The sequence below is a fragment of the Pelmatolapia mariae genome, linkage group LG4, assembly GCF_036321145.2.
Source record: "Pelmatolapia mariae isolate MD_Pm_ZW linkage group LG4, Pm_UMD_F_2, whole genome shotgun sequence".
NCBI lineage: Eukaryota > Metazoa > Chordata > Actinopteri > Cichliformes > Cichlidae > Pelmatolapia > Pelmatolapia mariae.
In genome coordinates, this window is record NC_086230.1 from 6,016,508 (window position 1) to 6,040,764 (window position 24,257).

Genomic DNA, 24,257 nt, shown 5'->3' on the forward strand with positions numbered 1-24,257 from the left:
AATCTGCAAATCTTAGCTAGCTAGAAAGAGTAGCTAACGCCTAATAAATTGAGCTGTGAAAAACAGAGTACATTAGCAGTGTGTGGAACCACCTTTGGTAGCAATAACCTCAAGTAAATTTTCTGTACTTCATCAATCACTCATCATCATCACTGTGGAGGAATTTTCTGTCTGCTCTCCCTTACAATGTCGCTTCAGTGCAGTGAGGTTTGTGAGCAGTCATTTATGCATTTCAGTTAGGTTGTGGTCTGGACTATGGCTTTGTGGTTTATTCAGATATAACTTTGCAAACCAAAGTTATATCTGTGGCATGTTCTTTTTAAACAGTCTGAGATGTAGCTCGTGGGTCCTTCTGAGCATTGCGTGGTTTGACCTGGGTTTTATGTCCACTCCTGTAGAGACTGAAATATTTCCACTAATAAGATGGGCTTCACATTGTTTCGTTACCTTCCCTGTAAGAAAAATGGCTTCTTTTAGATCACCGTTGTAACATGTCTTTAAAAAGTTAGGATGGGGCAACAAAAGGCTATAAAAGTAATTGGTACTAAAAGAAACAGCTGGAGGAACATTTTCCAACTAATAAGGTTAACCGGCAACAGGTCAGTAATACAACTGCGTGTAAAAAGAACATCTTAGAAAGACTCTCAGAAGAAAACATGGGTAGGGGTTCACGAATCTGCAAAAATCTGCACCTGGCAAGATTTCAGAATAATGTTCCCCAAAGAAAAGACTTTGGATATGTCATTATCTACAGTACGTAATAGTATAAATGCAAAAACCTTTACAAGGTAAAAGGAGCGAGGCCAAAGATCAGTATTGGATGCCGATGATCTTCAGGCCTTCGGCCAGCACTGAATTAAAAACAGGCACGATTCTGTCCTGTAAATCGGTGCATGGGCTCAGGAACAATTCCAGAAATCACTGTCTGTGACCACACTGTACCACACCCAAATGCAGGTTAATGCTACTGTCTTCTCTGGGCAAAGCTCATTTAAAAAGGACTGAGGCAAAGTGGGAAACTTTTCTGTGTTCAGATTAACTGAAATTTGAAAGTCTTTTTGAAAAACATGGACCTGCATCTCCTGGACTAAAAAGGTGAGGGACCAAAGATGAGAGTTTCTGAACTGAGGGGGGCATCAGTACAGGTTTTAGAGCAACATATGCTTCCATCCAGACAATGTCTTTTTTTTCACCAATGGAAAACATCATGTAATTAAAAAATTAGGCTGCTGAGTATTAAACAGCTCAAATGCAATAGCAAACAAGAAGCAGTGGTTTCTATTTTGTGAAAAAACTGTGAGTTTGTGAGATTTGCAAATCATTCTGTTCTGTTTTTATGTACATTTTATACAGCTTCACAACTATTTTTGGACTTGGAGTTGTAAAATATGGGTTTGAGTCAGAAGTCTGGGTTCATTTTGAGATGTTTTTTGTCTTTTTTTAATGAAGCAAATGGTCCGATATAACATGAAACTGGTCAAATGAGACAAATTACATAATCAAAACCATAAAAGCTAATACTACAGATGCTAAACGTACTGCTTCTTAAAGTAGCGCACGTATTTCAGCTGTGCTAACATAATTAGAATAATGGTATTTCTATTAACAATTATCATTTTAGCATGATAAGCTCACATCAGGTAACACAATATGACATTAGAACATGGGTGGAGTTACTGAAAATGTACATCTACTAAAATTTTTATTCAAAATTATAGGTAATTTACGATTAATCACACAGTCATTATCATAAACGTGATCATTTAATGTTATATCAAACATAAACAAATGTGCTTTCCTTAAAAACGCTGACATTTTTTCCCAGAACCCAGAGTTGAGATGTGATTGTACATGTAAATAAGTCACAATAAGTCTCTTTTGATCAGTGCTTTAATATTGGCTTGTGTTTTTTCAATACAGCTTGAAGCAATACAGAAACACCCCTGGTACCTGTAAGTATATTTAACTTCTTATTTTGTTCTTTTGTCCGTCTGGCTTTTTTTTTTTGCATTTTACATTTTCCCCTCTCTATTCAATGCACCTCCACCCCTGCTGACTTTTTATACATACCAGCTTACTATGATCCTTCAAAGGAACTGTTTCAAAGGCAGCGTAAGAAATCTCTGCAGAATTTCCCCTTGTTAAATTTAACAAAGTCAAATAGCATTTTATGGAATCACAGGCGAAGATGTCTTTCCTAATTCCAATTCTTAAATATAAAGCTTTTAAGTCGTGCTGGTACTGAAATACCGTGTCTCATACATAAAGTACACCATCAGTGAGCGTTAACTACAAGTAGGTGAGTGAATCCTGTGATCTATTTTGGGATTTCTCTCTTCAGTCCTGCAAGCTTGGAGACCAAGAGTAGCTCCCGGCCTGGATTTTGGAAAGCAAAATTAATCTTTTCAATTATTATCACATTTTTATTTTTTGTTACTATCTCTTTCAACAGTCATGCTTAAACCAGATCTATTTATACTTATATATGAAAACCTGTGGCTGATGTGGCGGTGTTCACTGCACCACATGCTAAACTCTTTTCTTCAGAGAAAGCATTTTTAATTACACAGCCTAAATAGACTGACTTTTTGTTTTTGTGCCAGGGGAGGTCGGAACGAACCCTGTCCAGAGCAGCCTCCCCCTCGCCGAGTGTGTATGAAGAGGATCCTGTCCTTAACTGAGCTTGACCCTGATGTCCTGGAAAGCATGTACTCCCTAGGGTGCTTCAGAGATCGGGTTAAACTCACACAGGACCTTACAAGTGAGGAGTGAGTAAATACAACACAGAAATGTCCACTTTTACATCTGAGATATTGCCGAATCTGTGGCAACCATGGTTCAACTCACAAATCAGATTTACGTCCACATGCCTGTTTCTCCGATATTCCTCCTGATTCCTGAATTCACACCATCACAGCCGCTGGCATATCAGCTCTTACACAGGCGCTAAGTGCAGTTTTTAAATGTAAGTGTGCTTGTACACATACTGAGAAAGTAAAAACAGAAAACACGACTCTGTGTTGCTGATTTAATTTCTCTTTTTCTCATTATCTCTTTGTCTCATTGTGGCCAGCCAGTTACTTACATCATGAACTGCCTGACATGGCAGGAACAAGAGCAACAATGCAAACAATGCCTCTCGCATCTTCCTCTCTGTCCGTCCTCTCCGTCTGCAGAATTAACGTGGATGTTCACCCACCACACGAGCCTCCAAAATAAAATTGTATTTAGTCTCTTCATAGCAGTAATAAAAAAAATACATATATAAAAGAGTCATTAAAAAAGTTATTAAAAAACTTTGTTCTTTGTGAAGTGAACTTAGCCTGAGGAAAGCAAATGCTTCCAAGTCTTGTGGTAAGGAGCTGGATACTACTGTCTGTATAAAACCAGTCACCCTCTGAATCAGCTGAGATGTTTTTGGATGATAACTTATATATATAATGTATATTTAATAAATGTAACACATGCCATATTTGACCTTATGACTTAAACGAGTTAGCTACATGAAATTTTCAGGGATAAAAAGCTAATTTAAGCTCTCTTAAAACCTGCAACAATTGCAACATCATGGGATATATGACAGTTTAATGTCTGTGATATAGAGTAACAGAAACAAGAATTGGTAGCCTGGACAGTTAATCTATTTCCTGAATATTCACTTAAGAAAATTCAAAAAGTACATTTTCAAATGTCCTTCGAAGGTCACCGCTATGAGTAGAGTGGCTCTGCTCATAGTGTGAATCATTTGTTCTTTATTTTAGCTATTTAAGTTCCCTTTCTGTTGCCTTTGAGCCAGCTTTCTTCTGATTGGCTGCCCCTTGGAAGGGTTTGAATAGCAGGTGGGCAGGACGGCTTTGGTTACAGTAGGAGGAGAATTACAGGTGACGTGATTTGAAAGAGTCCTTAATCTGATCTCTAAACTTTTTTTCTGATTTAGTATATTTCAGTTGCAAGTATTAATAATTTTAGGGGAAAAAGCCACAAAATAACAATAAGAGTTAAAGTGAAAAGGAGCAAAGTGCAATTATTTATATAGAGAAACCATCAGAAAATCCTCTTAGAAGCATATATAATTATCCAGCTGGGCAGTCCTTAGCTTTGTGAAACATGTCTGCAGTGCAAAATAATTCGTATTCTTATCCTTATTATATCCTGGCTCTTTTACTTGCCACAGCAGGAGTAGCAGTTTTTCATACTACAAGCATGCAGACAGGGTTAGCAACCACTGTAGCAGAGGCGTTAGCAGCTAGCTGATCCGTGTGGCAGCAACATGACTTCCAAAACTGCTAATGTTTGTAATAACTTGTTAATTTGTTGCCTCACCTTCAAATAATTCACAAAGGCAGGTTTAGAGTTGACACTGAACTTTGTTAACATGACCAATGAATACTTACTTTCCCCAATCAGGAAGTGACCCAAAGCAAGCAAAAAAAGTTAGCTAGTAGTGTGTCTACTTTATTTAGACATTATGCATCAAAATGTATTTACTGTATGACCAAGTTACTCTAATACATGATTTTTTTTTTTACATATAGATATTAGATTAAGCAAAAGATGACCACTTTCTCTCAGTTATATAGTTTGCTACCTAGCCAGCTAGCTAGACATAGCTACAGGTAGGTTAAAAAAGTCATTTCTTTTTAATGACCACTAGCACACAATCCTGCAAAAACACTTCAGGTCCTGTAGAAGTTTAACTAGCAATCCATGAAAGCAAACAAAGACATCATCGTCTTGCACGTCTTGTTTAACATATTTGTAAAGTCTTTATGATGACCAAAGACTGACCATGCGGCTGTTACATTTTTTCCCTCAGCATTTAATTTCTGCCTTACTACGCTCATTTCTGCAGGGAGAACCAGGAAAAGATGATCTACTACCTCCTGTTGGACAGGAAAGAGCGATACCCCAGCTGTGAGGACGAGGATCTGCCACCAAGAAATGACATAGGTGAGATCGTCCTAACCATAAAAAAATAAGATGTAAAGCTCTAAATGTATATGTTAACCTTCGTTAATGCTACTATTTATTCTTGAAAATGTCCAGAGATGCTTTTAATTATTGCTTGCATTTCCATTTCAATTAATTCACAAATATTTTTGTCTCGCAGACCCACCCAGGAAGCGTGTTGACTCCCCCATGCTGAATCGTTATGGCCGCAGTCGTCCGGAGAGGAAGAGTTTAGAGGTCCTCAGTGTCACAGAACAGGTTTCTCCCACCCCGCCTCGCAGGGCCCTGGACACTAATGCATACAGCCAGAGGTACTAACCGTTTAAAACTACAAGTGAGAACAAAGTGTTCAGCTTTGGAAGAGATTAGAGCTACAAACTGCCAGAATATTTTTTTGATGACTGAGCGTATGTGTTACTTTCTGCTGTCTTTGAAAGGTCTCGTTCAGTCAGTGGGGCCTCCACAGGTCTGTCCTCCAGTCCTCTTAGCAGTCCCAGGGTAAGAACTTCACCCTCTATTGTTTCTGTGTGGATCTCGGTGGCTAGGTTTAGGCAGTATTTCTGTTTAGTTGTTTTAAATGTTTTAAACATAGTCCATATAACCAACCTATATCTATTCAGAATACATATTCTGTATTTTATATTATTTGACAACATGATTGTGTAAAAGTTTAGGAATGGCACAGACTGTTACAGTTCATTTGTAATTTGCACCCATGTGACAGAGTCTTTATACAGTTATTGTTTTTGTAAGGACACTAAGCTACAGCTCATCTTTATTACTCTCTCGGATTTGATACAGTGTAACTTGCTAACAGGTGCACAGTTTCTCAGTTTTATTGTATTAGCTACATATGCTAATGTAGAGCTCCGCAGATTTGCTGTTATTGTTTATGAGCACTACAAAGAAGAGTTAACTTTTTAAACAATAAACCATTAGCATAAAGCTAGTAGTGCCAGAAAGTTAGCTTAGCTGGACACAAAGACTGTACATAATGAGCTGCTGGAAATATCAACTAGCAGATCAAGTGTGTATTCTTCCACAGCAGAAATGTTTCCATTTCTGTATCTTTTGCTAAAAACTGAATTTCTAAAGTAACAGTAGTGTGAGGCTGTGTTTGGATTCAGATGGTTATTTAAAGACACACAAACACATACAAAAACATTATTCTTCGCCCAAAATACATTTAATAAAATGTAACTGCAATATACCAAATCACAGGTTAAGTTAGTCCAATAATTAATCATTTAGGAATTTATCAACGGAATGTTTATTTAATGTATAATTTCATGGAAAACTTACATGTAATAAAATTACTCAGGGATTTGGACCTTTTTTATTAGAGCACGGATTTTGGTAGTTATTAGTATTAGTGGCTATTAGTAATCAAAATACATCATTAAATATCATTCTCACGTGCTTTTCTGCAAGGTAGTGTGTTGTAGCGTGATACCAGTAAAACACAAATAGTGTGTGTGTGTGTGTGTGTTGTCAGTTGCTTTCATCAGTTCAGGTCTTGACAAAAACAAATTTCCTGTATTGTGACTTTTTAATATATATCACAAGCTCTGGCTGTCATCGCTTCTCATGCCTCTCCATCATATCGTTACATCCTGAGTCATACGCATTGTCATGTCATGCTGCCTCATGCAAAGATCTCTGTTCTCATGCTGACATGGGTAAAAAGTGTCTGAAAGGCACACATTTATGATAGAAGTAGAAGTAATTAATTCCATCGTTCGTTGTTGCATCTCGCTGAGGTTCGCTGATAAATCATATCCATGAATCATATTTCATGACCATTTCTTCCTCTCACATCTGTCTGTACCTGTTTCCATCTCTCTCTGTCTACCAATCAGAGTCCGGTCTTCACTTTCAGCCAATCAGAAGTCACCTCCACCTCTGCTTCCTCCTCCAAAGACCCCAAACCAGGAAGTGCCACCACCCCTCGACCTACCCGCCCGGCGCCTGACCCAAAAACCCAGACCTTGCCCTCAAAAGGCCCCGCAGAACGGCCCCAGCTTCACACCATGAAGTCCCTCCCACTCCAGACACCACGCTCCCCTTCCCCTTCGCCCTCCCCTATACTCTCCCCCATTCCACGCTTCTTCAACTTCCCGTCACCATCTGTCTTCAAGTCCAAGAACGTCCACTCGTCCTCTAACTCCTCTGCCACCCCTCCCCCTGTGTCGCAGGTCACACCGCAAGGCTCGCCACTGCCCACCCCGCTGGGCACGCCTGTGCACCAACTCCAACACCCTTCCTCCACCACCCCTCCCTCCTCTTCCTCCTCGTCTTCTTCCTCCAGAGCGGATGGAGCCGGAGGGGCCTCGCTGTCGCTGACCCCGCCCTCCAGCCCGGGGGGCAGTGGTGGGATGGCCGCCTCGGGCTCTGCTCACTGGAGATCCAGGCTCAACTCATTCAAGAACAACCTTCTGGGCTCTCCGCGCTTCCACAGGCGCAAACTACAAGGTGAATAAGGAGTTTAAAACACACACAATTAAAGAAAATAGTCTTTTAGCCAAGAGCAAATGAATCTTATCGATGTTATGAAGAGATGAATCCAAGATAGAATCTATTGTTACTAAGAAAGTAGCACGTGTTCCAGCCTGATGCCTGGGGCTGTGTTAAGTAACATCTTATTTTCTAATAATATGTAATTAGAGCAATTACATTTGAGCCTGTCATCAAGAATTACTGCCCTTTTCTTTCCCTCTCTCTGACTCCAGTTCCTACATCAGAGGATATGTCCAGCTTAACTCCAGAATCCAGCCCAGAGTAAGTAAACACATTAAATCAGTTTTTTTTCCTACAACTCAAAGGGGCGCACTGTGTTTTGCAAAATCCTCCTTCTTTCACTTACATGTCTAAAGACCCACAAAGTAAGAGAAAAGCCCATCCCCTATCACCGATCAGATCATCCTCTCACTTTGTTCCTTTCCTTCTATAGATCAGTGGTCTTGTCTCTGAATCAACAATTCAAGTTTGCAGTCATTTCTGATGTCGTAACCGAATGAGCAGCAATTTTTAGATGTTGATCTCTTACATTCAGAATGAATGGAGCCATTCCTGCTAACTCTAAACTGTCACAGCCACAAACAAATATCAAACATTTGTTGGCTGCCAGGGTGAATACAACAATGTTTATTTATTTCTAACGAACCGATTTGTGTTAGCACGTAGCATCTAATGCTGCTACAGTTAACGTCAGCACTGACTGTCCCCCACAGCACACAGATGTGTTGAAAGTGTAATGCTGAGGCACAGCCAACAGTTTTAAGACAGATTTGAAACCAGTATGCAGGAACTGTGTATTGGTTGTTGGTTGCTCTGCTTTTTTCATCTTTTTGTTTGCCTTTTGTGCTTCAATGCAAACTACACTTAGCTGGCTTTCACCTCTTTAGCGCTGTTTGCTTTTGTGCTACTATCTCTCTTCGCATTTACTGTGTTTTAATACAGCCAACTTTCCATTAAAGCTCTTCTCATGTATATAACTTTTCTGTTTCTGCTGTCAGACAACAGAACAGGTATGGCACGTTAACTCCTTGTTAATTAGCCGTCACTTGCAAGCCATTTTCCGAGCTAAAAGTCACGATTTTACCAAAATCACCATAGACATCGGTTTAAGACACAAGTTAAAGCTGCTGTTTGCAGATAAACATTCACAAACTGAGAGCGAGTTTGAAGCATCATGTTCATGCCTACACACCATGCTTCACACTGAAATAAGTAATTTAGAACAGGGCTGAAGGGCTAGTTTATTATAACACAGCAGAGAGTAAGTTTGCTCCAGTATCTTAAGTTTAAGATTCAAACACACACTTTGGGGAGCAGAGGTGGGCAGATCGAAAATATTAATAGCCTGAATATCAGCACTGGTATCAGTATTGGATCGATACTGGCGCGACAAGATCGATACTTTGTTTCTATCCTCTGTGTTCAGTATGTAGCCGACTGAATTCTGTTTAATAAATACTTTTTTTTTTTTGAAAATGAAAAATATGCCTCAAACAGACACGATGAAAAACATTGTAACCTTTGTTTGTTGATTTTATTCGTAGCCTACAGCTGACCCAAAGTCGTTTAGAGAAAGACACATTGACATTCCAGGTCTCCAACAAAGCTTGTTTCAAAATTCATGAAAGGCTGAACAGGGTTTTTTTGTTGTCTGAACTGTTTTAATGTTCAAAGTAAAAATCACAGGGATTTAGTGGTGAAGAAGATTTATCTCGTAAATCATGACACACTGCCCTCCACTACATAAGCTGCACTTATTGGTTGAATGTATCACTGTTGGTATCGGCATCGGTTTTGGCCATGTAAGTGTTGGCATTGGATCAATACCAGAATTTACAATATGGCACACCTCTACTGGGAGGATGTACGATGGCCCTCAAAGGTCAAATGCACTTCAAATTAAAAAACGAAACAAAACACCAGCACATAGAAAAATGCTACAAAAGCACACAAAACATAACAAACACACACAAGCGAGTGTTTTTTGGGGAGACGGTAACGTCATGGACCAGCTGCAGAAGTGACAAGCTAATGGCAAACAGCTAATAGCAAACATTTATCTACAGTATTAAATGAATCACATCTTTTTGTCCCTCAAGGTAACTGCCTCAGAGGACTCCTTTACATGCTCTGGTTTCAGTCACGTTATTTCCTGTCCAAAAACACAAACATTTGCTGGTGTTCTCTTAAGCAGCAGTGCATTTGACCTCTCAGGCCACCGTAGAGATGCCTGACTTACATTATCATATTAGAAAGAGAGAACATGTGGAGCTTGTTATATGGTTTTAGACACTGTTAGACTTTGATTTGCAGTTCAGCCTAAAACACTCAGCAGCAACATAGCTGAAAAAGAGTAAATGACAGTAAATCGTCATCTTTCACTAAATAACTAGGTAACTTTTTACCAGTTTTGCTGTGCTTCACCCAAAAGCCAAAAAAAACCTCTGTTACTGTGGGCTGACACATCAAGAATGAAAATACATGTTGCTTAGCTCTCCACTGTGATGTGTGATTTTACTGTGTTATTGACTGACTTGGTTGTAGTTGTGCTTTCTTGTCCTTTTTTAGTGAATTTAACCTTTAATCTCTGTGCTGTGTCAGTGCTTATGGATGAGTGAGCCATTATTTTTCTATTTGTACTGTATAAAACGTGTGACTGAAACTAATCTGATTAATTTGCAGGCTGGTGAAGCGGTCCTGGTTTGGTAACTTCATCACGCTGGAGAAAGAGGAGCAGATCTTTGTCTTGATCAGAGACAAGCCGCTCAGCTCTATCAAGGCTGACATCGTCCAAGCTTTTCTCTCCGTGAGTGCAGACAAACTTAGATAAGCTTCGACATACTTGTGCGATTCCCACGGCGGTGTTAAACGCACAAATTTGAGATTCGATCGTCATAACTTAGCATCACTTTTTTCTTTGTCTTCTGCAGATCCCATCCCTCTGCCACAGTGTGGTGTCTCAGAATAGTTTCCGGGCAGAATACAAGTCCTCTGGTGGTCCTTCTGTCTTCCAGAAACCTGTCAAATTCCAAGTATTACTCCGTTCTTATTACCTCCTCAGCTCTAACAGAAGTGTTTTGCATGTTGTCAGTTGTAAGGAATAAGCACTTTTGACGAATGCTTTGAAGTTCTAAAACCTTTTGGTGGAAGTACTCCTTCCTTAAAAGAATTGAGGGTTATAAAAGTTCTTAAAACCTCATTTGTGGATCTTTGTTTAACACTTTTTCAACATAACATAAAACGAAGCTTTGAGGGACGTAAATGTACAGTGATTGGTCTAGATGGTAGATGTAGGGGGTGTCCAAATTCATATGCTGCATCCTTCTGAGGACCCGGCCTTCACAATCTACGTGGACCGGTTCCTCCGAAGGCCGGGTAGGCCGTAAGTGAGCGGCTGTGAAATGGGACGGTTTAGTTTTCAGTTTTGCGTCACCGCTGTCTCGGTGGAGTGTAATCTAAAATATAACAAACAGGACACTGGCGTAAATCCTCGACCATCTCACACTTCTGTTCAATCAGTTTTCCGTTTGACGTTTATTCAGCTGTGTGAAAACTATAACTTTAATCACAGCCAAACCGATTTACTCAAGAACAAATAAAACACTGAAAAAAGCCAAACAATGACATTTTTAAGTTATCTGAGTGACTTATATATCATGTTTAACCTGAGTAGCGAAAGATCGCAGGGGGTTTGAAAACGATGTGCCGAGAGTTCGCTGTACTCGCCCTGGCTAGCTATCAAGCTGGTGGGTAACAGACGTGTCCGAAAATGTCGGAGCATTATATGCAAATATGGAATGTCTTGATAAACCGAGCAGATACTTGAAGTTTACACAGCTACATTCTTGCCTGAAAATATCTTAAAAGTTTATTTTGTGACCCAGAAAGACTAATAAGAGTAATATTAAAACTAAGTAGCTGCCGCCATTGTTGGAAACTGGAATTGGCTGGGCTGCGCTATGCATTCTGGGATAGGTTGGGCCACGAAGGATACACCTGACCAATCCTTCAAATCTGGGGAAATGAAGGACGCATTTGGAGGAGTCTTCGAATTTGGACAGCCTTCGTCGCGTCACTGTGATGTAATCGGCCTACAAAAGTGGCCTGATGCTATGAATTTGGACACCCCTGTAAACTAAGTAGCGCACAAAATAAGATGTAAAACTAAAATGTAAATGTTAGCAAAGGACAAACAGTTGGCTCTATGAATGAACCAAAACAGAGCAAAATTAACCTATTTTGAAGTCAAGTGGACGTCTTATGTGACGGACGAAGTAAGATGCGATGTTGACTTATTAAAACGAGTGAAACTAGCTAGCTAGCCAATTTATAGAACGAAGGACCCAAATGCTGGAGTCAAGGCAGAGAAAATAACAAAAAGCAAGAAACAGATATCCAAAAATTTTAAAAAAGAAATAAAAAAATCGTCATTTACAGAGAATACACTAGGAGAGGTACACAGATGCTTCATCAAAGGAAATAGGGGAGACGGGACTATGAGTGGAGACAACTGGGGAACAAGCCATAGCTGAAAACAAGTGAAGACAATCAGACCAACAAGAAGTCTAAACCAAGCACTAGAGCAGGGGTGTCGAACTCCAGGCCTCGAGGGCCGGTGTCCTGCAGGTTTTAGATATCACCCTGGGTCAACACACCTGAATCACATGATTAGTTCATTACCAGGCTTCTGGAGAACTTCAAGACATGTTGAGGAGGTAATTTAGCCATTTAAATCAGCTGTGTTGGATCAAGGACACATCTAAAACCTGCAGGACACCGGCCCTCGAGGTCTGGAGTTCGACGCCAGGCCTCGATTCCTCTTTTACGAGAAAACTCGTAAAAGAGGAATCGACCCAAAACATAATGACTAAACACAGTGACTAGAAACTCACCCTGAGCACCATACAGAGGAACACTGGATAGGCAGGAGTAACAAAGTCAACAGAGAAAAAAAAATACAAAGATTTTACAAAAAGTTGTTTAAAGCGCTTTGAGTGCTCATACAGAGTAGAAAAGCGCTATCTAAGAACCAGTCCATTTACAAAATGGGAACGAATGACAAGGCCAAAGATCAAAGAACTGCATTCACTGAAGCCGCTATGTAAACTAAACAGAAGCTGTCACTCACTGGGAGAATGAACCTATCCAGCATATGGTGGTAATGGTGTTCATTATTCAGGCTTTTATCAAAGAACTGGGAGCTGCAGGGTACTTGAAGAGGTCTTATAATATACTGAAGATCATATAAAGAAAGTCTTTGTCTGCCTGTATTTTAATTGAAAATAATAATTAAAATTAATTTAAAGTTTTTTTTATAGTCTAATCTTCCATGGAGTACGGCTGAAAGTTGCTCGGTTTATTTTACAAACTCTTTAGCCAAGGTAATCTGGTGTCACTATGTGCAGAATTTGAAAATTTCCAATGACAAAGAAAGTGAGCGTTTTCAAAAATGCAGCAATTACGTGGGCGCTTTGATTTCCAGAGTCCTTTTCCTCCCGTAGGTGGACATCGCTTTCTCTGAGGGAGAGAGGGAGCGAGAGAGGGAACGAGCAGAGAGAGAAGGGAGACGAGAGCTGGGCATTTACAGCGTGACCTTCACTTTAATATCAGGTAGGAGACCAGAGTCCTAACGCTTCCACATGTGAGGAGTTACCAGACAGATGCAAATGAATGCTGCACTGTGTCAGGGGCATACTTGTGTTTCTGCAACCTCACCCATTCAGCAGGTTAAAGCAGAACATCTGTGAGTTAAGTTTTGGTTAAACAAGGGGAAAAGGGGGGAAATTAGCCATGTGATACGTCTAAAACAAATTTAATATTCAACCGATGGAGGAAAAATGTCTCGTTTTATAGTTTAAGATTTATAGTATTAGATGAGAAGTCAGTGATGAACACATTGGAAAATACACTATTTTTTTGCAGCTGCTTCACAATAAAAGCCCAGCTTGTTTTCCTGGAAGACCTACAGCGTTAGGAGCAAGAAACAGGAAGGCTGACACTAATGAAACTGTATTACTGTCTGTTATATGCATGTGTTATTTCATGTCATTTCTTCAAAATCTGTTTGAATCCACTGTGATGATGGTTGACTGCATTCCTAAAGGTGACAAATACAAGATAGAGAAAATTACTGAAACGATCACAAACACTTAAACTGGGTCTAACAGCACCCGATTTATCAGCTAACAGAGGAAAATACAGTGCTAACTAAAGTCTTTAGATTTTGCTGTGGAAATCAGAAAATGTGTGCAGTGATGTGCAGTTGAGCTTGACAGACGGTATTTGGTAGGACCACCTTTATTCTTCAACATACCTTGAACTCTCTCAGGCAAGTTTTCTCCTTATTTCTTTAAGTAGTCCTCAGGAATAGTTCTCCAAGGTTCTTGAAGGACATTCAAAGCTCTTCTTTGGATGTTGGCTGCCTTTTGTTCTGTCCTCTGTCAAGATGATCCCACACGGCTCTGGGGAGGCCAATCCATGACCGATTGTGTTCCATTGTGCGTTTTTCTATCCAGGTTATGTTTTTAGTATTATTGTCATGCTGAAAAATGAAGCCATTGCTAATCAGACACTTTCCAGATAGTACTGTCACTGTTGTACCTTTCTGCTAACCTTCTCAGTACATGTTGACAAAGACGTGTTAGTACTGACTTTCAGTCCAGTTCCTGTGTATCTCTAAAAGTTGATTCTGTTCATCTGGACGTAGCGTTTTGTGGGAGAAACTCATCTAATAAAACAAATTCATCCATTTGGTTCTTGCTACCAACACTCCTGTTTTTGACCTGTTTTTCATCTTGGACTCATCATATCTCCTCATAGAAAAGAACTGTCAAGCATGTAATGGAGCAGTTTAACAAGTAAATGATCAGAAGATCAAACTGTATTACTGAAAATACAAAGAAATCCTTCATATTCTACATGTGTGATGATCAGAGTTTTGATTAAAGGTTTGGGTGGGCCAAATATGACCCAAAAGGAGTTACTGAACCCATAAACTCAGCAGGTAAGTGTTCACAAAGGTCGAGTTCAGATAGCTGTTTTTCAATTCCTTCCAAAGGATAGGAAGTCGTTTTCCAACCAGAGATATTGCCATCTGGTGCAGGTTTAAGGTGCTTTCACATCGGTTTTATTGTTCTGACTCAGAAGCTGTTTCCACTTTTTATGCTGTCTGTGGATAAACCCAGTAGAAATTGGACTTTTAGACTACTGTCCTTTTACCTAAAATACTAACTCATAAGTGACATATTGATTTTTTTCCTCTATTCAGGTCCGAGCCGCAGATTCAAAAGGGTAGTGGAAACCATTCAAGCTCAGTTACTGAGTACTCATGATCAGCCTTCTGTGCAGGCATTGGTTGGTGAGTAGCACCAACACACCACCAACAGCACACGGAGTAGTAGCTTGTTAGCTTTACTTCATCTCTCCCTAACTTTACCTCTTGCCGTTTAGATGAGAAGAACGGTCAGCTTTCCCGCCAGCCCAGCACTCCTACACGTCAGAACTCCAGGAGATCTGAAAGCGGATCGGAGCGGGGAGAGGGGGAGCATGCGGCAGATGGGGGGAGCAGTAGCGGAAGCAGCAGCGGAGCCGTCTTACAAAGACGAGGGTCGGGGAAAGACAAGGCCAGACTCTCGCCGTCCAACGGGACACAGGCTCACCCTTGAAAAGAATGTTGTGGAAGAGAAGTGAGGGCCCTATGCCGGGCTCTTTTCTCTTCCTCTCTTTAGTCCTTTCCACATTCTTTTCTTTCCTATTTCCTTACTTCCTGCCTTGCTTCATACTTTTAGTCCTAAGCAATGGGATGGAAAAAGGGAGAAGATTTTCCTTGAAGCTGATCTAGGGATTTAATGAAGATTTCCCCCTGAAATGGCTCGTTTTCTCAGAAATGTATATTTTTGGAGACTACTGGAGCTGATCTCTAATTAGCCCTAAAGGATAGCTTCACCCTGGTGGGACAAGCCTAAAAACAAATGATGTCCAAAAAGCTCCACTTTACTATGAAAATACAAGAAATTTAGTTCACCTGTTCCTATGGATCGAAAAAAAAGCACATGAAGTTCCCACTGACCAATCACATGCAACACATTGTTCAAACTCAACAATCAAGTTCCCACCCGTCAGTCAGAGTGGCTCGTGAAGATGTTGGTCAGTGACGGAGCGCATCAAGGCATTCTCATTCCTCATTTCCTGGTTGTCTCATGAATCAGCAAGTCTTTTCAGCATCACCTGACATGACAGGAAACCATCTCTGCTCTCGTCTCATCAGTTTCTAATTGAAGGCTGCGTTAAGGGAATGAAAGTAATAAGAGCTATAGGGAGAGTCCTGTTTTAGACTCAGTTGTGAAAATGGATTTAATTCTTAAATTATTAGCCAACTTAATGCTGTGCTGACAATGGATCTGATGTAGCTATGTAACATAACCCTACAGCAAAGTGAATATCTTAATCAACAAACACAACCTGCTTGAGTGTATGATAAGTCCCACAATCATTTCTGAATTACACTTATTTAAAGCTATGATACCATATTGCCTTTAATGAAGGAGAAGAAAAAGTGGATATCCAGTTAGATTTAGCCCCATTTTAAGGACACTAGGACACACCACAGGCAAAATCTCACAAGTAAAAGTGGATGCTAGGGGAGAAAAAGGTGGATACATAAACACAGGATGTCGAGCAGTATCCATTCAGTAGTAGAAAAGAAGAACAAGTTGTGAAAAGCCTCCAAAGCAATCTTGGAGAAATATTTTGTTAAAAGAGGTTTGTCTCATATAACATTCACATGCCATATACACATGGTTTTATTGTTCACCGTAGTTCTGTTCTAAATACTGGCTGTGAAGTCTTAAACTTGCGCCCTAATCGGAACCCCATTTTAACCCTACGCTGCAACCTTCTGGTTGTTTCTGGTTACTGCGTAAGTTAGGATGTAGATTTCCTGCAGAAGTCTAAATCAAGCTTTACCTTCCATAAGTGGATCTCCAACAAAGAAGTGACAAAATCTTTGTTCCCTGGCAAAGTGCACGCTAGTGTTCAGACAAAGCTAGTGTGAAGCTTTAGCGTTAAAAATAACCAGTCTCCTTTTCCACAAACAGCAGTTGCACATGTAGGCCTTGCAAGTATGTAGACCTGTCAAATGCTGATTGTCTTATCTAAACTTCTCAGCATTTCTCTATTTTTACTTTTATATCTTTTCTCTAACACAAGTCTGTGTTAGTCCAACCAGCAACCAGCATCAGAATACGGTCACATTGGAAACCCACAAATATTCACCTGATAGCTTGATGCAAGTTACAGTGGCATAGTTTCAGAACTTATTAGGTCCTAAGAGCTTGTTTACGTTTCTCCATATCCTCTCCATTTTTGTTAATCATGTCTTTATAAAGGCCAAGTTGAATCAAACAGCTCCAGCTACCCAAAAATGCTGTGAGTAAATTTGTCCTAAATTTCTGATTGTTGGTAGCATGTCTTAATGATGACTTGGTGATGAGTGAGAACCTACACAGATCGTCATTAAAGTTTTGGTGAAAATGCCAGCCTTTAAACTTTGAAACAGACTATCAGCAAATCGTTTAACTTAGCTTAACTTGTTCAAACACAAATTTGTGTTGCAAGCCACAAATTTAGTTTACCTGTTTGCATAGACTTTATATGTAATTATGTTGTGCAAAAATTACATCACCTAAAGTCTGATCACCTATGCAGTCATCACGGAACCAGTGTTAGCTTGATAAGTTAGCAAGTACAGCTGATAAAATCTGTTTTTTATAATCGGACGTGTTGTTACATCCTTCAGTGTATGAAAGTGAAGGCTTCTTCCACCAATGGCTTGTGATGTGCACATTAGTAATTGCAGAAAGGTATCAGGGCATCAAAATATGTGCAAATGTGACCATGCTAACTTGGACTGAGTAAGTCCAGTGATCTGTTACTATATTGTTTCCTACAGAAAAAGCCATCCAACTAAAACATTAACCTCCTAAGACCCGAACTCTTCCACGGCATGCATTTTTAATTTCTCTTTGATATTTGGGCATATTGGGGCCCGATGAATGTAAAAACAAAGAATTACCAGATTTTTTTTTTTTACCTTATTTTTGTTTTTAAGAAAAATAAGAGCCACATATGAGGATATTTGTTTAAAATTTTGATAGAACAGTAGCAGTATAATGTCCTCGTAAGTGGATATCAGGCCCATGTAGGGCAAAATTTAGTATTTTGGTCTAAATAACCCAAAATGTGATGTCCACATATGTGGACGGCAGGTCCTAGGAGGTTAAAGATATCTGATTTGAAACCAGGAGGTGACAAATCCTGACAGGGGTCACATGAGGAAGGGTATTTGTCATCAGATGTGGATTTATTCCCTGTGACAACCACTTGGAGCAGAAGCGTTTAGTTGTCTAGCTAGCTATAGCTAGTTAGCTAGAAACTAAACGTTTCAGAATCTTAGCTACTACAAATATTTGAAACAAACAGGAAATCAAACAGTTAAGGGGAAAAACAAAGGTCCATTATTACTTTATTCAGCACATCTGCAATTCAAGACAGCATTTTTTGGACTTTAAATAACCAAAAACAATCTCCACAGAAAATATGTATGTGTGTGCGTGGGTTTGGGTGTGTGTGTTTTAATTCATTCATTCATTTTTTTAAGTTTAGTTCATGTCCCAAATATGGACGGACTCCTGTGCTAAATTAACACCCTAGATATGACATAACTGCAAACATTGCTGAAGCTCCCAAAGAGTTGATTCTGTTCATCTGGACATAGCGTTTTCAGTGGGAGAAACGTTTCGTCACTCATCCAAGTGACTTCTGTGTCAGCAAACTGCAGGTTTCCCCAACCTTATTAACAGTACATTTGCACAATGACTGAAACTAACACCACAGAATGAGCAATGAGCTATGAGGTCAATTCTTTCTCAAAGACAATTGATCAATGGCCATGAGTAACATGAGACTGAACAAGTCACTTGGATGAGTGACGAAACGTTTCTCCCACTGAATACGCTACGTCCAGATAAACAGAATCAACTTTTTGGGATTTCCTTGGATGATTGAGCATCCATCAAGACTTTACTGAAGCGCTATGCTACAATCTGTAATGTAACCTGATGTATATCTCCCTGGAAAAGTGATTACAAATCACCATCTGACCATCCCGCTGGCATAAAGTCTGGAAATGGCTACTTACGTAGCCTCTACAGAGATCCCGCACACAATAGGAGTTTAGGCTTGACATGTCTTTTACTGCAACCAGCCACCAGATGGCAGTCAAGTAATTTGGTTTAGAAAAATGAGTAGTATATCTACTGTTTTTTAATTTTTTTATTTATGAAGTTCCGAATTCTGCAAGCTGCAAATAACTCAGCTATCTTATCCATTTCGCATGAACAGTGCTGTTTTCAGACAGTGATGACACGATGGAAAAACATTATCAACCCTTATTCAGATTTTAGCATTCATGCAGTATTCTTGGATGGCTGTACACACTGCTAGCTTTATAGTTTAGCTACCTTTTCTGTGTTACCTAAATAGATTGAAACAGAATCATTGAAATTAGCAGATATGTAATTTCCTTTTTGTAGTTCTTTTTAATAAGTGGTTTTTAAAATTCCTGATATTTCTTTCTTAAAAGTTACACACAAGCCAGCACATGCCTGTCAGGACAAATATGATAATTTCATTTTGATAAATTTAGAATACAATGAGCTACAGCTCAATATTTGCTAAACCTTTATATGCAGGGTAGGGCGCTGATTGTACTGAGCAGTAGATATATGTGCATGTGAATATTGTACTGAGAAAAATTCAAACCTCTCCTTCAATAGAAAAGACAATTAAGAATCGACTTGCAGGGAACTTCTATGCTCATTTCCAGACCAACATATTTCTACTTTGGAACACTAGAGCATCACTGCATGATTTACAGTTTTTAAAAAATAATTTCTTTAATCTTTTAAAAATCCTACCTGTAACCCTTCAGTCATTTTAGACCCTCCCTACAAGCCCACTTTCTTCCAATTTTCTTGTTTCTGGAAACCTGCAGAGGGGCAGGACCCAGATCTTGTAAACTGTACTGACTGAATTATGACTGTAGCAGGTGAAGAAAAGAAACTCATTCTGGTTGATGTCAGCTTGTACTGCGAGTTGACTGAAATCCTTTGGCTCACTGGCATTACTTTTACATATGTTCATTGCATTAATATGTTTAATATGAACATTCAGCATCATAACACTAGACATACAAATCATAATAGGTCCTCTTAAAGGTAAATGTGGAAGTCTTTTTAAACAGGACACCCGGGTGTTTGTTTTTTTGCCCAACAGCTGGGCAACAGAAACCCATCCTCAGCTGCATTTCCTTTGATAACAATGCAAAACTGGCAGGTTACAAATATCTGCTTTGTGTCTGTAGTCATAAAGACTCTGTACACAAACTGCCTGGGAAGGAAAATGAAGCCACATCTAAGGAATGAAATATGCTTTTTTTGTTTTCTACTTTATTTCATTTTTATACTCTGATCCAGCTTTTGCGTATGGGTATGGGTTTTTGGTTTGTTTTTTTTTGTTGTTTTTTTTTTAAGTTTTAGAGTCTAACACCAAGATAGCACCAACCATGTGAATGTCACGAAACATTTTTGAAACTATTTAAGAGGGCAGAAATATTTTGTTTTGTCTATTTATTGAAAAATGTATGTATGTATTTATTTATTTATTAATGTATTTATGTATTTGTGTATGTATTTATTTGCATTCCTGGATTATTTTCAATAATGGATATAGGTGGCTATAAAGACAGGGAAATGTCAGTTAGATGTCTGGTACTGCAGACAAAAACTAAACAATTAGTCCAAAGTTTCTTTGTTTAAAATTCAAACATTTTAATGCTGCAAAACAGCCCTTTAAGCTTTATGTTGTGATTCTGCAACTAGATTTATTTTGTCATTATTTATGCCATTAGAGATGTCCATTTTATAATGCGAGACCAAGATTTCACACACATAAAATACCTTCAGTGCTGAGTCATTGCCTCTTTTAGGTGTTTGTTCAGTTCAATTTTTTTTTTCTTAATTGAGACCTCAAACGAAAAGACAGCAGGATGATAATTTGCTGGAATGTTATGTAATTACTTGTTGTAACAAAGAGGTCCATGTTTCTGTGTGTCTCTATGTACAACACACACGCTAAGGCCTTTCAAATTAAAGGCCTTTTTCAGCCCAGTTAGGTATGTGTCTTTGTGGATAAAACGAGCATTATTATCTTAATTATTGAATTGATTTGAGTGGAAAAATTCCAGTTTGTCCACTAAATTGGCTTAGTAATTTGACACCAAATTCGTGTATTCTAGGTGGTTTTCTGCACTTTGTGTTTAGAACTAACTGGTAAATGTTAGCATGCTATTAGGCCTATCTAAAAAAATGAACTTGGTGAGCATTATACCTGCTGAGCATTTGCATATTAACAATATATACACATAGCAATTACAATCTTACTGTTTCAGAGCTAGCAATGACCATAGCTGAGCTAACAGTTAGCTATCAGGTAAGAATTGGCATGTTTGGTTAGCATGGTGCATTTACAGACTGTGTGTAACTGTTGTGGGTACACTGCACACAGTTACTTCTTCATTATTACTAACAGCCGAATAAAATATCATTTCACTCTGAACAAAAGCCATGCCATGTTATTTGTCAAATAATTGCGTTAAACTGCTCTAGAATACCAGTACAGTGTCTCCAGTTAGCTGAGGTGATAGCTAGCAAAAGGCTACTGGCCTAACCCAGTTGCAAAACAGCCCTATTAATTCTTAATGTTATTATTAAGAAATTATGTAAGGGCAAGTTATATAAAGTGTCACCCCCTGAAACTGTGATCCTAAACTGGGATATTACCTAACAAGAAAACAAATATTTATTTATTTATTTTTGTACCACCGTGTAAATGAGTTTATTCTGCATTTGAATATGGAAATCGATGGGATTGATGTGGACATTTGAGGTACTGTAGTTTTTGGGCTTCTACTTTGGCTTCATATTTGAGCCCCGGAGGACGTTAGTTGTTTGGCATGCTAACATTGACATTTAGCTCAAACACTGCCAAGTATTACAATGCTAACAGTTTACAGAGCAGTCATGTGCACTCCTTGTAAAACATTGTGTGTCGTTTCATGCAAACCAGCTTCATTCCTTACTGACCTTCAGGCGTGTTTGTCATTACATCTTTTTTTTTTTTTTTGCTAGATTCTTGGTTGCTTTTACAAAATCTGCTTCAGCTGCCTGTAACTAGTTCAAAAGAAGGAGCTGCAAAATGAAAGTTTTCACAATTTCCTCTCTGATGAGTACAGCAGAGCCCCTCATGACGTTCTGATATCTTTCCCTTTTAGTGGATACAGTCAAGAAAGTGTTTCAGTCATTTCATTGTTAGATTTACTGTCCTTTTTTTAATGTATTTATTTTTACTTGTGCTGTCTTCAGAAATTTACTTTTTCCATTCCAATTCTCATAATGTACACCTGTGGGAAAACCCAGCAGTGAGATCCACACACCTGACAGGTCAGAGTTTGGAGAGTGTTAAAGTTGCACACCCAAATACACAAAAGGTAGTGTTAGATCTTTTTTAAAAACGAAAGTTCATCTTTCGTCCACTTAGAAAAGAAAAAGAGCTAAAGGATTGAAATAAGAAGAGGAAAGGAACCTCCTAAATTTTGCTCCACTGAGTAAACACTCCATTTTAATCCATTCAAAGACACAACAGGGCGCTTGGCTTGATTGCGCAAAACTCCCTCATTGAAAGAAATCTCCCCCCTCACTCGTTTCCTCCTTTATCCTCCACCTATTCACTTAACATTTTCTACATTTTCCTCCTCCCATTCTTCCCCTTTGTATTCCTTGAATCCTGCTCCACCCATCCTATCCTTCACCACATGCACATAACTCACCTCCTTATATAACCACCCCTCCTGTATACATTTTATACCCAGTATACTTCGACAAAGATGCTGTATACCTTTGTATACGCTGTGTGCCTGTCTCCATTGTATGCCATCCATATCTGTGTAGCGTTCACTATGTTTTATTGACACTGTAGTCACCATACAATTCTTCCTCTCATCATTATTGCTCATTCTTCTTCTGCAGTTAAAGTTGTACGACTATAATCTCCCATCATGTCCCTCCTCCATGTCCGCCCTTGCTCCGCCACTCAAGCCCCACTCCCAACTCCCATCTTGTGACCCTCCACTCCACACAGAAGAAAAAGAATGTTTCACTCTGGAGAAATTCATGATGTGAGAAATAAATGGAGGGCGGAGGTGGAGCGTAGGAGAGGGTGGGGTCGAGAGAACAGCTCACCCGATTAATGACAAAGAGAAATGTCTGTAGTATAATTACAAAAGAGGAAAAGTGCACTATTATGACAATGATTATTATTGCCTGTGAAAAATACTGACCAATAAACAACAATGGATATATGTATCTGTGTGTCTGTGATGTGTTTCAAAGCATTCAACTCATTAAAATGCTGAGAAAAAATCTTTACTTGAAATGGTATCGAAATCAGTATCGTAGTTATCAGCTCTTGTCATTTTCTTCCTTTCCTCAGTTTGTGCAACTCAACTGTAGGGCTGCCACGATTAGTCGACTAGTCACGATTACGTCGACTATCAAAATCGTTGACGACTAATTTAATAGACGACGCGTCATTTGAAGCTTTGGAAGATCCCAAAAGACACAAGAATAAGTAGTAGGATTTAAGAGTGTAATAATGGAATGAAACAGAAGATGGCAGCACTGCATGTACAAGGATGCCAGCTGCCGTTAAACCCCGAAGAAGAAGAAGCAGTGTCCGGTATTGTAGCTGTGTCCAAATTCAGGAACCGCATCCTCCTGTGGCCGCATTTGTAGGCCAATTATGTTACAGCGACAAGACGAAGACTGTCCAAATTCGAAGACCCCGACAAATGCGCCCTTCATTTCCCCAGATTTGAAGGATGGGTCGCTTCGTGGCCCAACCTATCCCAGAATTCATAGCGCGGCCCAGCTCAGTTTCGAACAACGGCGGCAGCAATGAGACAATGAGCAATGAGTTTTAATATTACTCTTATTACTCTTTCTGGGTCACAAAATAAACGTTTAACATATTTTCAGGTGAGAATGTAGCTGTGTAAACTTCAAATATCTGCTCGGTTTATCAAGACATCACATATTTTCAAAAGCGCTCCGATGTTTTTGGAGACGTCTGTTACCAACCAGCTCGATAGCTAGGCTCACTAGAGCCGGTGAGAACACCGGACTCCCGGTGTTCTGGGAATCCATCCTACCTGACAAACCATCCTACCCATTGTTTCTGCGCATGCGCACAACACGAAATTAAGTCGTTTTCAAACCCACCGCCATCTTTCACTACTCAGGTTAAACATGATATATAAGTCACTTAGATAACTTAAAAATGTTATTGTTTGGCTTTTTTCAGTATTTTATTTGTTCCTGAGTAAATCGGTTTGGCTGAATAAACGTCAAGCAGACAACTGATGGTCGAGGATTTACGCCACTGTGCTGGTATATTTTAGATAGCAAGGAGCAGACGGATGAGTTTATTAAACTCCACCGAAACAATCTGCAAATTTCATTAAAATTTAATAAACTATCATCTTGTCTTTATTTTTAGTTAGCACATACTGTAAAAACTTAAAGCTGTAAGCTAATGATAGTTATATAAGAGCAGATCCATGCTGGTGCAATAAGCTGTACGTTTTACGTCCAATGGACGCATGATCTGATTAGTCG

The 24,257-nt window shown here is 39.3% G+C and overlaps 1 protein-coding gene across 2 annotated transcripts in view; it reads left to right on the top strand.

Moving 5' to 3' along the window:
• The window catches only part of LOC134625871 (serine/threonine-protein kinase BRSK2-like), a 35,991-nt gene extending 13,049 nt beyond the window's left edge, over positions 1–22,942 (top strand). Inside the window, exons 9-20 of one of the 2 annotated variants that reach the window (XM_063471192.1) lie at positions 1,921–1,952; positions 2,604–2,768; positions 4,853–4,950; positions 5,111–5,261; positions 5,388–5,448; positions 6,810–7,422; positions 7,680–7,728; positions 10,150–10,273; positions 10,398–10,499; positions 12,969–13,077; positions 14,735–14,824; positions 14,917–22,942. In XM_063471192.1, coding sequence (XP_063327262.1) covers positions 1,921–1,952; positions 2,604–2,768; positions 4,853–4,950; positions 5,111–5,261; positions 5,388–5,448; positions 6,810–7,422; positions 7,680–7,728; positions 10,150–10,273; positions 10,398–10,499; positions 12,969–13,077; positions 14,735–14,824; positions 14,917–15,131 — 1,809 coding nt within the window. In that variant the 3' untranslated portion in view covers positions 15,132–22,942. The remainder of the gene's footprint in view (positions 1–1,920; positions 1,953–2,603; positions 2,769–4,852; positions 4,951–5,110; positions 5,262–5,387; positions 5,449–6,809; positions 7,423–7,679; positions 7,729–10,149; positions 10,274–10,397; positions 10,500–12,968; positions 13,078–14,734; positions 14,825–14,916) is intronic. The other variant, XM_063471193.1, reaches the window with a different exon arrangement.
• The last annotated feature ends 1,315 nt before the right edge of the window (positions 22,943–24,257 follow it).